Genomic DNA, 13,616 nt, shown 5'->3' with positions numbered 1-13,616 from the left:
AACGATCTTTTAGTTATCACGTACACATGTCAAAAATAGGTGATAATTCGACCATCTTGAATCATAGATTGCCCAATTTCATGAAATCATGTCAAACAGTTTTTGATTTTTCTTGTACACGGAGAGTTCCTGTGTCAAAAGTAAGTCATAAATCGGCCATGTGGAAAGATGTCCACAGTAAATTGGAAATGGAAACCAGTATGAATCGTCGATGCATAAAACGGGCAAGGGACGCTTAACCTGGTCACAATTGTAACTAGGGGTCCAGGGACACCATGCCCACTTGGGAAGTGGTTTCAAATGCTCATCATTCTTACAATTTCAATATTCAACACCCCCTGGTGACCATATACAAAAACCAATGACCTTGAAACTCACCACAATCATAGAATATGTCAGCAGCTATGATTCTGTAATTGATTGTGATAACAAAATATGCCTTGTTACCAATTCAATATGGAAATAATAACTTATTCTACTATTCAACGCCCCCTGGTGACCATATGCAAAACCCAATGACCTTGAAACTCACCCCAATCATAGAACATGTCATGAACTACAACTCTGCAATTGATCATGGTAACAAAATATCCCTAGGTACCAATCAAATAAGGAAATACTAAGTTATTCTACTATTCTAACTAATGTCCTTGAAACTCAACACAATCATAGACGATGTCATGAGCTACAACTTTGTAATTGATTGTGGTAACAAAATATGCGTAGGTACAAATATAATATAGAAATACTAAGTTATTGTATTATTCAACGCCCCCTGGTGGCCATATACAAAAACCAATGACCTTAAAACTCACCTCAATCATAGACGATGTTATGAGCTACAACCTTCCAATTGATTGTTGTAACAAAAATATGCTTAGGTATCAATATAATGTGGAAAAACTTTTTCCCACCTATGAATGAGTACTGATGATGCCAAGATGGCCGCCAAATGCCCCATAATTGGCTGATCAAAAATACCTGTCTCAGGTAAAAAACATCCCTTTCCAAAGAAGACCCATTACAAATTGCAATGAGAAATGGCAAACCAGTAGGAAGCTACAGGACTCAGAATTTGGGCCATAATTGACATTTTTGGGCACTAAAAAGGTCATAGGACGGCCATCTGAGTCCGATCGATCCAATTTTTCTATGCTGATGGGCCCTGGGGGGATTCAAATACATATGACAGATCAAGATAATTGATCAAAGCGTCTTCAAAATTTCCCTCAAAAAGTTAAAAAATTTGGAAAAGTGCTGATTTTGGCGAACAACAATGGCTGCCATTCAGCCATCTTGATTGTGACAGGGCCAGTTTTTGGGCTGAAGATGTGTCTAGGGTAGATACATGTATGAACCAAATATCAAGACATTACATTGCGTCTTCAAAACTTCCCAAAATAACAGGATTCCCTCTACGGACGGACGGACGACGGACGAAAAGTGAACGCAATATCCCGCTGGGACTAAAGTCCCAAGTGGCCTAAAAATACAAAGACAAGTGAAACCTATAGTGAATGCCGATTACGCAGCCTATAAAAAATTTTATTGTGAAATGGTACAAAAAGGATAACAAAACGATTGTCAACCCCAAACCCTATCACTGTTTCCGTTCTATTGATATCAAAATAGGGATTGGCCATTATTTATTCGGTTGGTAAATTTCGTTTGATATTTTTATAAACCCACCACACCAGTTTGATTTAAAGATACCAGTTGCAGACAAAGAAATAGCACTTGCAAAATCTTCCCCGACCACTGACACAGTGCTTTTTTCATCAAGAATCAGGAATAGTGTATACATGAAATTGCATATTTCGATTTTTAAAAATATCAAATTAATTGATTTGCTAGTGTAATTGACTGAATTGAGGGCAATTAGTAACTGTTGATTGATTAAGCAGCCATGTAATTATTTTGTAGTCAAATAAGACCAAAGATATACATTTGGTTACGGTCCACGTCCAAAAGTTTGTAGGGTACAGGTAGGCGTGGCAGGGAAATTATTTTATATTTTCCAAAAAAATATGTTTCACAATATGAAAAAAATATTCAAATAAGGGCATCCCAAAATAATTGTCTGTTTGCCGTAACACCGACTCAACTTTTCAGGATGAGTCGGTAGGTAAGAAAAATTTTTTTTTGCTAAATTTTTGGGCAAAAAAAACAAATTTATCACCTTTTTACATGGAAACAATATTGCAAAAATCATCTACGTTGTGCACGGGAAATTTGTCTAATAGCGTAGATTTTGAGAATTATTTTAAATTCGTCCAGAGCGTCATCTCTGCGTAAAAATGAAACAGTACATTGAATATGTGCGCGGTTTTACGTTACCAGCTTTGATATAGTCACTATGAGAATGAATGGCAGCTTATTGGAACACTGCCAGTTTCCTGGAAAACGTAAATTAGGCCACATTGACAAGGCATGTTTTCACACGACGCACACTTGAATTCAAACATATATAATACGTAGCTCATACGTAGGCAGTGGGTCGGTCGGCCGTTTTTATCAAAAATAAAATTTATTTCAATGAATCCCAGAAAAAAAGTTTTCACTCGGTACCTTTGAAGTCGGGTCGGCCGGGTTACGGCAAACAGCAATAAAAGCAATATTATATCGTTTCAAATCCTGGAATTTACGACCACAATAAATGGGAAATGAGAAAGTAAATACTAAACAACGTGCCCATGGGCACTGTTAGATTCAGCGCAGAAGTTAGAGAATTGATTGAGTTAATCATATCCACCATACTAGACCATACATTGGTTTAGTAAGGTGCTCTATCAGCTTATACTTGACATAAAAGGAAATGCATGTTATAAAAGTATAAGGTAATTGGATTTCAAATGACAAAAAGTTGTTTATACAAGGAAGAGAAGGTAAATACGTAACCTATCTTAAGTAGGCCTTATAGATTTTGAAATGAAATACATATAATCATTATGAATTATGAGCCTCCTAATAAAATATAAGGTTTCGTTAAATCAAAAGCATCTCAGATGTCATATATATATATATATATATATTTTTGTTGCTGAAGCTGAAAAATCTAGCTGTATCAGGAGATGAGAAAGTATTCTAAGTTCCATACAAACTCTGTCCGGATTTTCAGGATTCAAAGCCAAGACCTAAGGCTAAACAAGGTGCACATGGGCACTGTTAGTGAATTGGAGGAGTTAATCATATCCACGATACTAGACCATACATTGGTTTAGTAAGGTGCTCTATCAGCTTATACTTGACATAAAAGGAAATGCATGTTATGAAAGTATAGGTAATTAGATTTTAAATGACAAACTTGGTTGGGAAGAGAAGGAAGAGAAGGTAAATACGTAAACCATTTATAGTAGGCCTAATAGATTTTGAAATGAAATACATATAATCATTATAAATTATAAACCTCCTTATGAATTATAAGGTTTTGTTAAATCAAAAGCATCTCTGATGTCATATTCATATTTTTGTTGCTGAAGCTGAAATCAAATCTAGTTGTATTGGGAGATGAGAAAATATTCTTAGTTCCATACAAACTCTGTCCGAATTTTCAGGATTCAAAGCCAAGACCTAAGGCTAAAAAATTGATACCTTGTCTCTCCACTCATTGTTGAGCGTAATAGTTGATACAGCCGCCCACATATCTACCTTGTACATTACTTTTTTAAACCATGATCAATGATATTTTACTATATCAGACCCGGCAGTTTAGAAATGAGCTGATAAAGTTTATAACATTCTACAACTAAACAGATTCTTTCTGTGTGGTCAGGTTTATCAAGTTCGGCTTTTTGATGAATTGTCTATTAATTTTTACGTGACAGTGCAACAGCTTGACATGAACACTATGTAGGTGTGAGCAGTATCTATTCGCCGGACAGAAGCGACAGTCAACCTACCCTCGTAGTATTATTGGGGAGGCAGCTTTCACCACACCGTTCGAGAGAGGGCGCGGATTGTGGCTTCCCTATTGCGTAACCGTCTCAATATAACCATAGCATCAAGCAGTAGTGCAAACAAGACGCCGAGGCCAATAGGACGGTTCCCACGCATAGGCGGGAACGTAGCGAGCCAGCCGCAGTGAGATGGAGAGTTCAAATTCAACTATATACTACACAATATTGGTCGACATGTATGGTGTTTTTAATGCGAATAAATAATAATTGTTTAAAATTCATCTGCATATTGATACAAACGTTTTTTTCGTCAAGATAATCCCGAGCGTGTGCATAATTAATTTTTGTTCAAATATTTCCTAACAAATCTTTTTATATTAACAGAATATCTTTTATCTAGATTAAAGGCTTCGTTGATTTTGGTGAGCTTCACATGTTACTAAAACAAGGGTGCTATCATCACAACTCCGCAACATGCAATTTTCAGCACAGCAAATGAAAAATCATAAAATGAAAAGTCAATTTTATTTCTTCTTTTGTAGTTTTCTCATTGGAGTATTTTATATGTTGAATCAGTAATATATAAAAAGCCCACTTGTTAATTCAACAGCAAATGTTAAACAATTCTGCTCGTGTTGTTTACGTTAGTAGATCAAGATGACGTCACACTACATCGCTAAAATCCCCAAAAACGGCATAAAATTGCCAATTTACCCAATTTAGGCTTCATCAATAGCCTTCAAAAGCAGTTGCAACTTAGCTGCCGTTATAACAGCCAACTAAATGCAGACCTTAGCCCGTGAATCATTTCACACTCGGAGGAGATAGCGGTCAACACGAATTCAGCACTCTGTTTTATACTAATAGATTTAACTGCGCTGAATCTAAAAATGGCACAGGAATATTCGAGCAGATTAACAGACCAGTTTGTCTGCATTGTATAATCGAATATGCCCTTACATTTGTTGGCTGCCCTGGGAGCATTTATTTTACATCAATTTAACGATGTACAACAGCCTTCTAGACATTTTATGAAACAAAAATGCTCCTTGGAATTTTTTTTAAATCGCCACAAATTCGTCGATTTCTCGAACGTGTTAATGAAATTTACACCAGATTTTAGCTACATGCTGCACATAAACATAGTGGATGACATGACTTTGGGTCAAAGTTACAACCTCATTTGTTAGCAAAAATTCGATTTTTGGACCCATAACAGCAACAACTTGAGGTGACAAACATACCACTTTTTTTCAATCGTTTGATACAAAATATCACACAACAATGCTGCAAATCCACACAAAAATTACTCTTTATATTCACTTAGGCCTTTATTGTATCGACTTAACAAATAAAACTCATTATTGACCGATCATACCTTCTTCCTCACTATCAGAATCAGCTTGGGATTGTGTCATTCGAGGAAACCCTTTCTGCATTCTGCGATTTGATGACCAACAAGAAGGATGTTGGCATAATGGCGCACAAGTGGTTTCATCCATATATGTATTATTATTTGACAAATACCTCATCTTAATCGACACGTAACTCAGCTTAGCATCTGTCCTAGTAATAAACAATCAGGATTCTAGAAAAGAAGAAAAAATGTTTATGCCAAAATGGTGACTGGCAAGTTTTCAATGTTTATATTAGTAATATATTATGATGACATAATTGGCCAAGAGGAAGAAGAGGACACTGGCCTAATCATTGCGCATATTGCATTATGAACTTAAAGAACATAACGAAAATAATAAAGGACCATGGGTCCAGTAGGATCAACTGAGTACATTTTAGTTTTGAGCACAAAAATCGATTTGTTCATGGATTTGCAATGACGTATCAACAGCTGATGAAGATGAAATCATCGTAGATTGTGTAGTAAGCATGTTCAACTTAGATGATATACATGGTAATGGGTTTTCCCTTTGAGTCACAAGTACATGGTAGAACAGTTCTTGATAATGATGTCACTGGGAAAGCCCTTTCAGAGGGATTTCCAAGTGATGCCCTTCTGAAGGGCTTTCCCTGTGATGTCAGGAAACAAGGTCAAACATCGATAAGTAGAATGGGGAAAAATTCAGTGAAGTTTTGCACATTTTCTCCTAGCACTTCCAAACAGCTTAGCGCCTATGGATGAAACTTGCCATATCAATTCCAATACCTATTTCCCTCATAATGACAAAATATCAGTTGTGTATATCGACTGGTTACAATTTGTGCCACCAAGAGCTAACAGAAAGTTACTCCCTCTACACAGTTGATGCTAATAAAAAGGCAGTTCAGTCATTGGTTTTTCGAGAGATTTGACATGGGGATAAAAGTTCCTAAATTTAATAAGTGTCCATAATAGCATATGCCTATATCATTGTATCATAAAAAGACAGTCCTGTCCTTATTTTTCAAAGCATTTGACTTTGTTTCTAAAGGTAAAATTTGCTGAAAACATAATTTTGAGATTTTATAAATTTTCTACCAGTCCACCATTATTATTTCCACAAATTTCCACCCGCACTCATTTTTGCATAGTAACAAATTGTCACAATAATCCGACATTTTGTAGATTAATATGGTTATCAGCATACATGGAGCCGTGCATTTCAATAAAAATAAAAACTAGTTTTAAGAAATTGTTTATTTATTCATTTTGACCATTTTTATTATTCAATAATTTTTGACCAGCTTGTATATTTTGTCTCCCCATTGACAATCTTTCAGTCAGCTGTTCCGGGATGTTCCAGTCCCACGGTCCTGTATTGTTTTAATAAGGTTGTAGATTATTGAGGGATCAATTCTTGGACTTTTGGTGGAAAATAGTGAGAATTCGACTTGCTATAACTTGGAATTTTTCTAAGTTGGCAAAATTGTGCCGAACCCTGTGTCCGACGTGGTCTACTGTACTTTCTTGACATCAAAATAAAAACTCCAGGATGGCTAATAATAGCTCAGTTTTACTGAGCTGTGTAGTAGTAACGGCCAGCTAACTGATGTCAGACAGCCAATATCACCTCTAACCTCTGAAAACCTTATGAAAACATTTCACCATCTATGTGTAAATGTGTCTATAACCTGGAGGGGGATCTTATCTATCTGTTGATACAAAGAAACAGTCTGTCTGTAGCAGGCCTACCAAGACCTTGTACCTATGATTGCTCTCAAAAATTTATGTTGATCCTTTCCTAGATACCATGCATGACAAAATGTGATTTCCGCAAAAATCTAGCAAATTTTTCTTCCAGAATTCCAAGTGAATTACAAATTTTGAAATGATTCCTGAAATTGAAAAAATATCAGAAACCGCACCATTATGCCTAATTAAACTAGGGGTCCAGGGACACCATGCCCACTTTGAGAGAGGTACCAAATGCTCAACAATATAACAATTTCAATATTCAATGCCCCCTGTTGATCATATACAAAAACCAATGACCTTAAAACTAACCACAATCATAGACAAGAGCCCCAAGGGGCACTATGGCCAGGCTGTCAGCTTTTCATAAAATGGCAAATGATGCCTTCTGTGGTTAAATTTGTCCAAATACATTCCCAGCTCGATAGACTAGTCAATCCCAGGCTAACAATTTACACAATTCAATCGTGCTTTCATAAGTAGCACAGACAGCGAATCGAGCTGGCAGGAACAAATACCTCAGATAAATCTTTTCCCTTGGCCTTAGTGATTTGAATGCGGAATAGAATTGAATTTTCAGAAATATGCCCAATTAAACAAAATTGAATTGGATTTGCTGTTTAACCGTGTACAATGAAGTAAAATTGAATTGGATTTGATATTTTTTTGCAGAATAAAATTTGATTGAATTTGCAGTTTGAGCACATGGCTTATTAGTATATCAAGGTCATCCATCCGATTTGAGAAAAAGCTATTTTTCCCGGACTTTGCACCAATGTCAATGATATTTTCTGTAGTGCTGTCGGCAACGCCGAGGTACACATCTATAGAACTGAATGACCATTTGTACTCTTGTTTATGCCTCAGTGTCTTGTGAAATAAAGTTCAGTGCAGCATATAACGTCAGATAAGAAACACGTGGGACAAATTCAATGGGGATATCATCAATTGGATAACCTTTTTTGAAGCGTTTAAATCTGTAGTACATGACAACAACCAGCTCACGGAAATTCAAAAATTTCAATATCTTCAAGCTCAACTCGAAGACGAAGCCAGCAAAACGATAACGTGACTATCACTGTCCAACAACAATTACGAACAAGCTCTCGAACTCTTAACAAACAGTATGGACAAAATCATAAAGTTATAAACGCTCAAATGACAGCGCTTTTGGATATACCAAAGCCAGAATCGAATGTAGATAGCATTAGGCGTTTTAATGATATATTAGAAAGTCATATTCGCGGACTGAACTCGTTTGGAAAATCGGAGGAATACTACGGCGATCTTCTGATTCCTATAATCATGAAAAAACTACCGAATAGTCTAAGGACACAAATCACTCGCGAACATGGAGACAGTGAATGGACAGAACGTCGATAGAAAAGGAAATAGATGCTCTTCAAGCCGGGGTGACTGATTCGTCTTTATCTGAACCCTCGTATACCGAAGATCAGTACAGCCACACCGCATCCTTCATCACTCGAACAGGAAATAGAAAAAACACCCACCCATCGAGAACTAGCTTCAAGAGACCGAGGCAGTGCCCCTTCTGCAAAGGTACACACAACCCGGTAGATTGTACGAAAGTTTCTACCTGCGAAAAACGTGAAGAGATTATTCGGAAAGATAACCGCTGTTTCAACTGTTTCAGGACTCATAAAGTTCACACATGTACGTCTTTATGGAGATGCAAAATCTGCACCCGAAAACATCACATGCTACTCTGTCGAAACGAGAAATCAAATCCAGATGCCGAAAACGTAAACGTCAATGCGTCCTTTGCCTCGACCTGTTCCGAGAACCGCTCCGATGACGTGGCTCAGCATGGACCAGTTCTGCTGAAAACGCTGGTGGCGAAACTAGCTGACACGAACGATAATCAGACTGCCACTGCAACAATCCTATTCGACGAAGGGTCAACTTGTTCATTCATAACATATGAACTCGTTACAAAATTAAAGCTAAAGACGGATTCGCGCGAACTGATCAACTTTTCAGTTTTTGGTGATGAAAATACGCGCGAAAAATGTTTCGATAAGGTGAAGGTCAACTTAGCAACGACCGAACATGGGAACATCATAATATCTGCTTTGGTTGTACCTACCATTACAACACCTGTCAAGAACATGATCAAACCACCGCTCGTGAATCTACAGTACTTGAAGGGGCTTAAGCTAGCTCATCCCATATCAAACCAAGATTCATTCCAAATATCCATTTTGATCGGGGTAGACTACTACTGGGAAATCGTGCAGAACAACGTCATGCAAGGAAATGGACCCACAGCCGTGGCGTCTAAATTGGGCTATCTTCTGTCGGGGCCCTATCGGAATAATACCGCGCGAGGAGATGCGACGACTATGCTGATCATGACAAAAAATGATCAACTCCAAAACTTTTGGGATCTAGGATGACTTGGAATTAAGGCACCAAATGATGACGACATCAGCTTCGACACGTATCGCGACGACTATCTGCGCAAGGAAGGGGACCATTACGTTGCCAAGTTACCGTGGAAACCAGAACATCCACCACTACCCACGAACAGCGAAATCGTGAAAAAGAGAACACGCTCTATGGCTAAACGTTTACCGCCAAATATGCTCCGCATTTACGACCGCATAATCGTCGAACAAGAAGCGCGGGAATTCATCGAAACGCGTAAACGACAATGACAATTCCTGTGGGCATTATATTCCGCACCACGCCGTCAAGAAGGATTCGCACGAACCGATTTATGACTGCAGCTGTCGGTCAAGCCACATCGCGCCCAGTCTCAATGAATAATCAATCCAGACACGGAGCTGATTGTTTACCGATTCAAGTCCGTCGATGCAGCATGTTCACCATTTATTCTGAATTCCGTCATCAAAGCTCATCTTGAACAACATCAATCGAACGTAGCACGTGATCTCCGAGATAAGATATACGTCGACAACGTAGTAACATGTGTAAACGACGTCAAAGAAGCGACCGAATATTACGACGATGAAATCTGCTGGTTTTAAGTTATGCGAATGGACCAGTAATTGTGTTGAAATTCGGCATCGAGCCGCACGCGACGGTATCCTGAACTCGAAATCGATATTCTTGGCCTAACTTGGAACGTAATATCTGACAAGTTAGGTTACAAGAAAAACACTGTGTTAACCTCTGAATCGATTCTGTTCACCAAACGAGAAGTCATCAGAAAGGTAGCCACACTCTACCATCCGTTACATAGCACCAGTACACATTAAATCAAAGATTCTCATCCAAGAACTTTGGAAGAATAACTTAGACTGGGACGATCAACTTAACGCTGATCTCTCAGAAAAGTGGCGTATTCTGTAATCAGACTTGTTGCGCGTTAGGGATATCGAAGTAAATAGAGAATTCTTCAAGAACCGTTCTGTTGATGGCACCGAGCCATGCGTGTTACACTGTTTTGCGGACGCCAGTCCCTGAGCCTATGGCGCCGTCTTATACTTGAAACGTGGCTAAGGTCTGAAAGGAGATTGCTGAGTTTCGTTGAGAACCGAATTCGGGAAATTCGTTCGTTCAAATTCGAATCACATCGCTACTGTCCCACCGTGGACAACCCTGCGGATCTCTTAACCCGGGGAATCGAAACTGATCAGTTAATTGATTCTACGTTATTGTGGAATGGTCCACTCTGGCTTAAACATGGAGACTGGCCTATCTCGCGATTGGAAACAACTAACGCATGCGCGACAATAGATACCGAAAGCGAGGTCGAATAACATACAGAAAGTGCTAATAAAGTAACCGCGGAAACAGTCGGGATTAGTCAGATCATTGATTTACAGCATTTCAGTTCACTAACCCAACTACTACGTCACACTGCGCGCGTTGCGCGATTCGTATCAAATTTCAAAAATTTGGAGTCGCAGAAACTCGACGAATTGTCTGCCGACAAAATTAAAGCCGCCGAAAACCTTTGGATACTCGAAATTCAATGCGTTTGTTTTGGGGAGGAGCTAAATACTGACAAGTAATTTCCCTGTCATTTCATTGTCCCTTAAGATATCCGTCTATACTTTGTTGTAATCTTCGCACAACAGATTCCTAGTTTGTTTGATACCTATAACACCTCACCCGACGATCTTAATCCATGTGCAAATTGGCCGTATAGTGAGAGTAAATTTCCGTCGAGTCAACGGCAGCCATTTTGGAAAATTGTGGAGGGTGCTGGCACCTGTGGACTAAGGCCAAGACAACAACACAAACTAACGAAACGAAACGACGAAATTGAAAAAATTAAGAAATCAACACTAATTCATATTTTTCTTCAATTAGAATTTATTATTTCATGATTTATTATGGAAAACATGAAGATTTGAAATAAATATTGAAAAACCATCAAAAATACAAATTGTCGTTTCGTTTTGGAAGTTTTATATAAATCCTTGTAGGTCACCTTGTCTATCATACCACATGTATGCAATACACAGAAATGGCGGCCAATGGCGGAATTTGTGGAGAAATCAATTAATTTCTCAAAATAATGTTGATCAATCGCTCGAAACATACATAAAATTGGATTATTTCGAAAGGTACCTGTGTTAGTTTGTGAATAAAGCCATTAATTGTGGACTGAAGTGAATAGAAAGTATATTTTTGAAGTGTTACTTTTTTCAACCGTGTTTTGGCTCTTTCAACTCATTCTAACGTTAGGTATATCCATAAAAAATTCAAATTGCCCCAATCTTACTGAAACAATGCTTATTGGAATAAGGAAGGCTCAAATAACAATATGCTTTTAAATTTTTGAATTATCTTCAGTAGTTTTTGAGATATCGCACTTTAAAGTTGGCAAATTTGAGCGAAAAGTGTCTTCATATTTCAATACGCAAAAAATGTGATCTTTGTTGTGTAATTTGTGCACACATATTTTACAGTAAAAGTGCTATATCTTGAAAACTACATATGATAATTACACAATTCAAAAAGTTATTTCATGTGAAACTTAGACCTTGAATTTGAGATAGGTTAAATTATTTGGGGGTCTCGCACTTGACCCCAGTTGCCATGGAAACAAGTAAAATAGGCCTAAAAGTTGTTAAAACAGTTATTTTAAGTAATTTAATGTATTATACATGTCTAACTAATTAACCCCTGATAATAAACATAATCCAAATGTTGGATAAAACTTGATAGATTTAATAAAAGGGTTGCTATGGCAACGGTGACAAAAATTGAGATTTTGATGAAATTGATGTTTAACATAGGTTTCTTGGGTGAAATCAAGGATACAATACGATCGTTAGCCCCCTCTGAACACCAAGGAAGGTCTTTATGCTGATGAAATAACATTATTAATAGAAATTATGACTTTTGAACCCAATTAAACAAGAAAGGTACGGAACAAATTTTTTGCTGATAAATTCAGAGCCGTAATATTCTAGAATATTATTCTACATTAGGTTATAGTGCCAATCTATGAAAATAATGGCTGTAATCAAAGATTTATTCTCAAAAATTATCCTGGATTGAATTAAATAGATAGCCAGACCAAATAATCTAAAAATAACCTGGCTAGCAGGGCGCCTCGGCTGTTGCTAGGCAACCAAAAAACTTTAACAAAATGTATACATTTTTTGTGCGCTCCTATGTGCGTGTACATATAGGTTCATATAGATGCTTTAAAATGAATTCGCAGGCAGTTTTCATGCTCTGAAGATTTTTAAACAATCGAGCACCACTGGTTTAATCCAGAACTCATTTCTTGGTAGAATTGTGATCTAAGGGTTGCATAATCTATGACTACTACTATTTAGTAAAACCAGAGTGAAAATACGGTTGAACAGTATGTGAGACTAAATCTGGTGGTTCTGTATGGGCTTTTAGGGATAGAATAATGAAAATCCTTCTGCCGCTGGTACCCCAGCTACTCTTCTCGATTACACAGTAAGGGATCTTTTACATGCACTTTGTATAAATTGCCCATGGGCAAAGTGTGGTTTACCTTGAAAGCTAGAGGTTGTTTGGAGTAAGGGCATTGCTTGAAAAATCTTTTTAATTCGTGACTTCTAAGTTCCACAAGTTTATATTGTGTTTCATCTTTCTTAAAGAATTATTTTGTAGTCAAATAAGACCAAAATTATACATTTGGTTACGGTCCACGTCCAAAATATTGTAGGGTACAGGTAGGCGTGGCAGGGAAATTATCTTATATTTTCAAAAAAATATGTTTCACGATATGAAAAAAATATTCAAATAAGGCCATCCCAAAATAATTGTCTGTTTGCCGTAACACTGACTCATTGTTTCAGGATGAGTCGGTAGGTAAGAAAAAATTCTTTTTGCTAAATTTTTGGGCAAAAAAAAACAAATTTATCACCTTTTTACATGGAAACAATATCGCAAAAATCATCTACGTTGTGCACGGGAAATTTGTCTAATAGCGTAGATTTCGAGAATTATTCTAAAATTATAACTTCGTCCAGAACGTCATCTCTGTGTTAAAAATGAAACAGTACATTGAATATGTGCGCGGTTTTACGTTACCAGCTTTGATATAGTCACTATGAGAATGAATGGCAGCTTATTGGGACACTGCCAGTTTTCTGGATAACTTAAATTAG

At 37.4% G+C, this 13,616-nt stretch overlaps 1 protein-coding gene across 4 annotated transcripts in view; it reads right to left on the bottom strand.

Moving 5' to 3' along the window:
• LOC141908785 (uncharacterized) overlaps nucleotides 1–13,616 on the bottom strand; it is a 122,111-nt gene that overhangs the window by 101,862 nt on the left and 6,633 nt on the right. For all 4 annotated transcript variants that reach the window (XM_074798989.1, XM_074798987.1, XM_074798990.1 and 1 more), the window contains exon 2: nucleotides 5,275–5,484. In XM_074798989.1, the coding sequence (XP_074655090.1) occupies nucleotides 5,275–5,428 (154 nt within the window). In that variant the 5' untranslated portion in view covers nucleotides 5,429–5,484. The remainder of the gene's footprint in view (nucleotides 1–5,274; nucleotides 5,485–13,616) is intronic.

Source organism: Tubulanus polymorphus, chromosome 7, assembly GCF_964204645.1.
Source record: "Tubulanus polymorphus chromosome 7, tnTubPoly1.2, whole genome shotgun sequence".
NCBI classification, from domain to species: Eukaryota; Metazoa; Nemertea; class Palaeonemertea; order Tubulaniformes; family Tubulanidae; genus Tubulanus; species Tubulanus polymorphus.
This window is presented reverse-complemented; position numbering and strand designations above follow the sequence as displayed.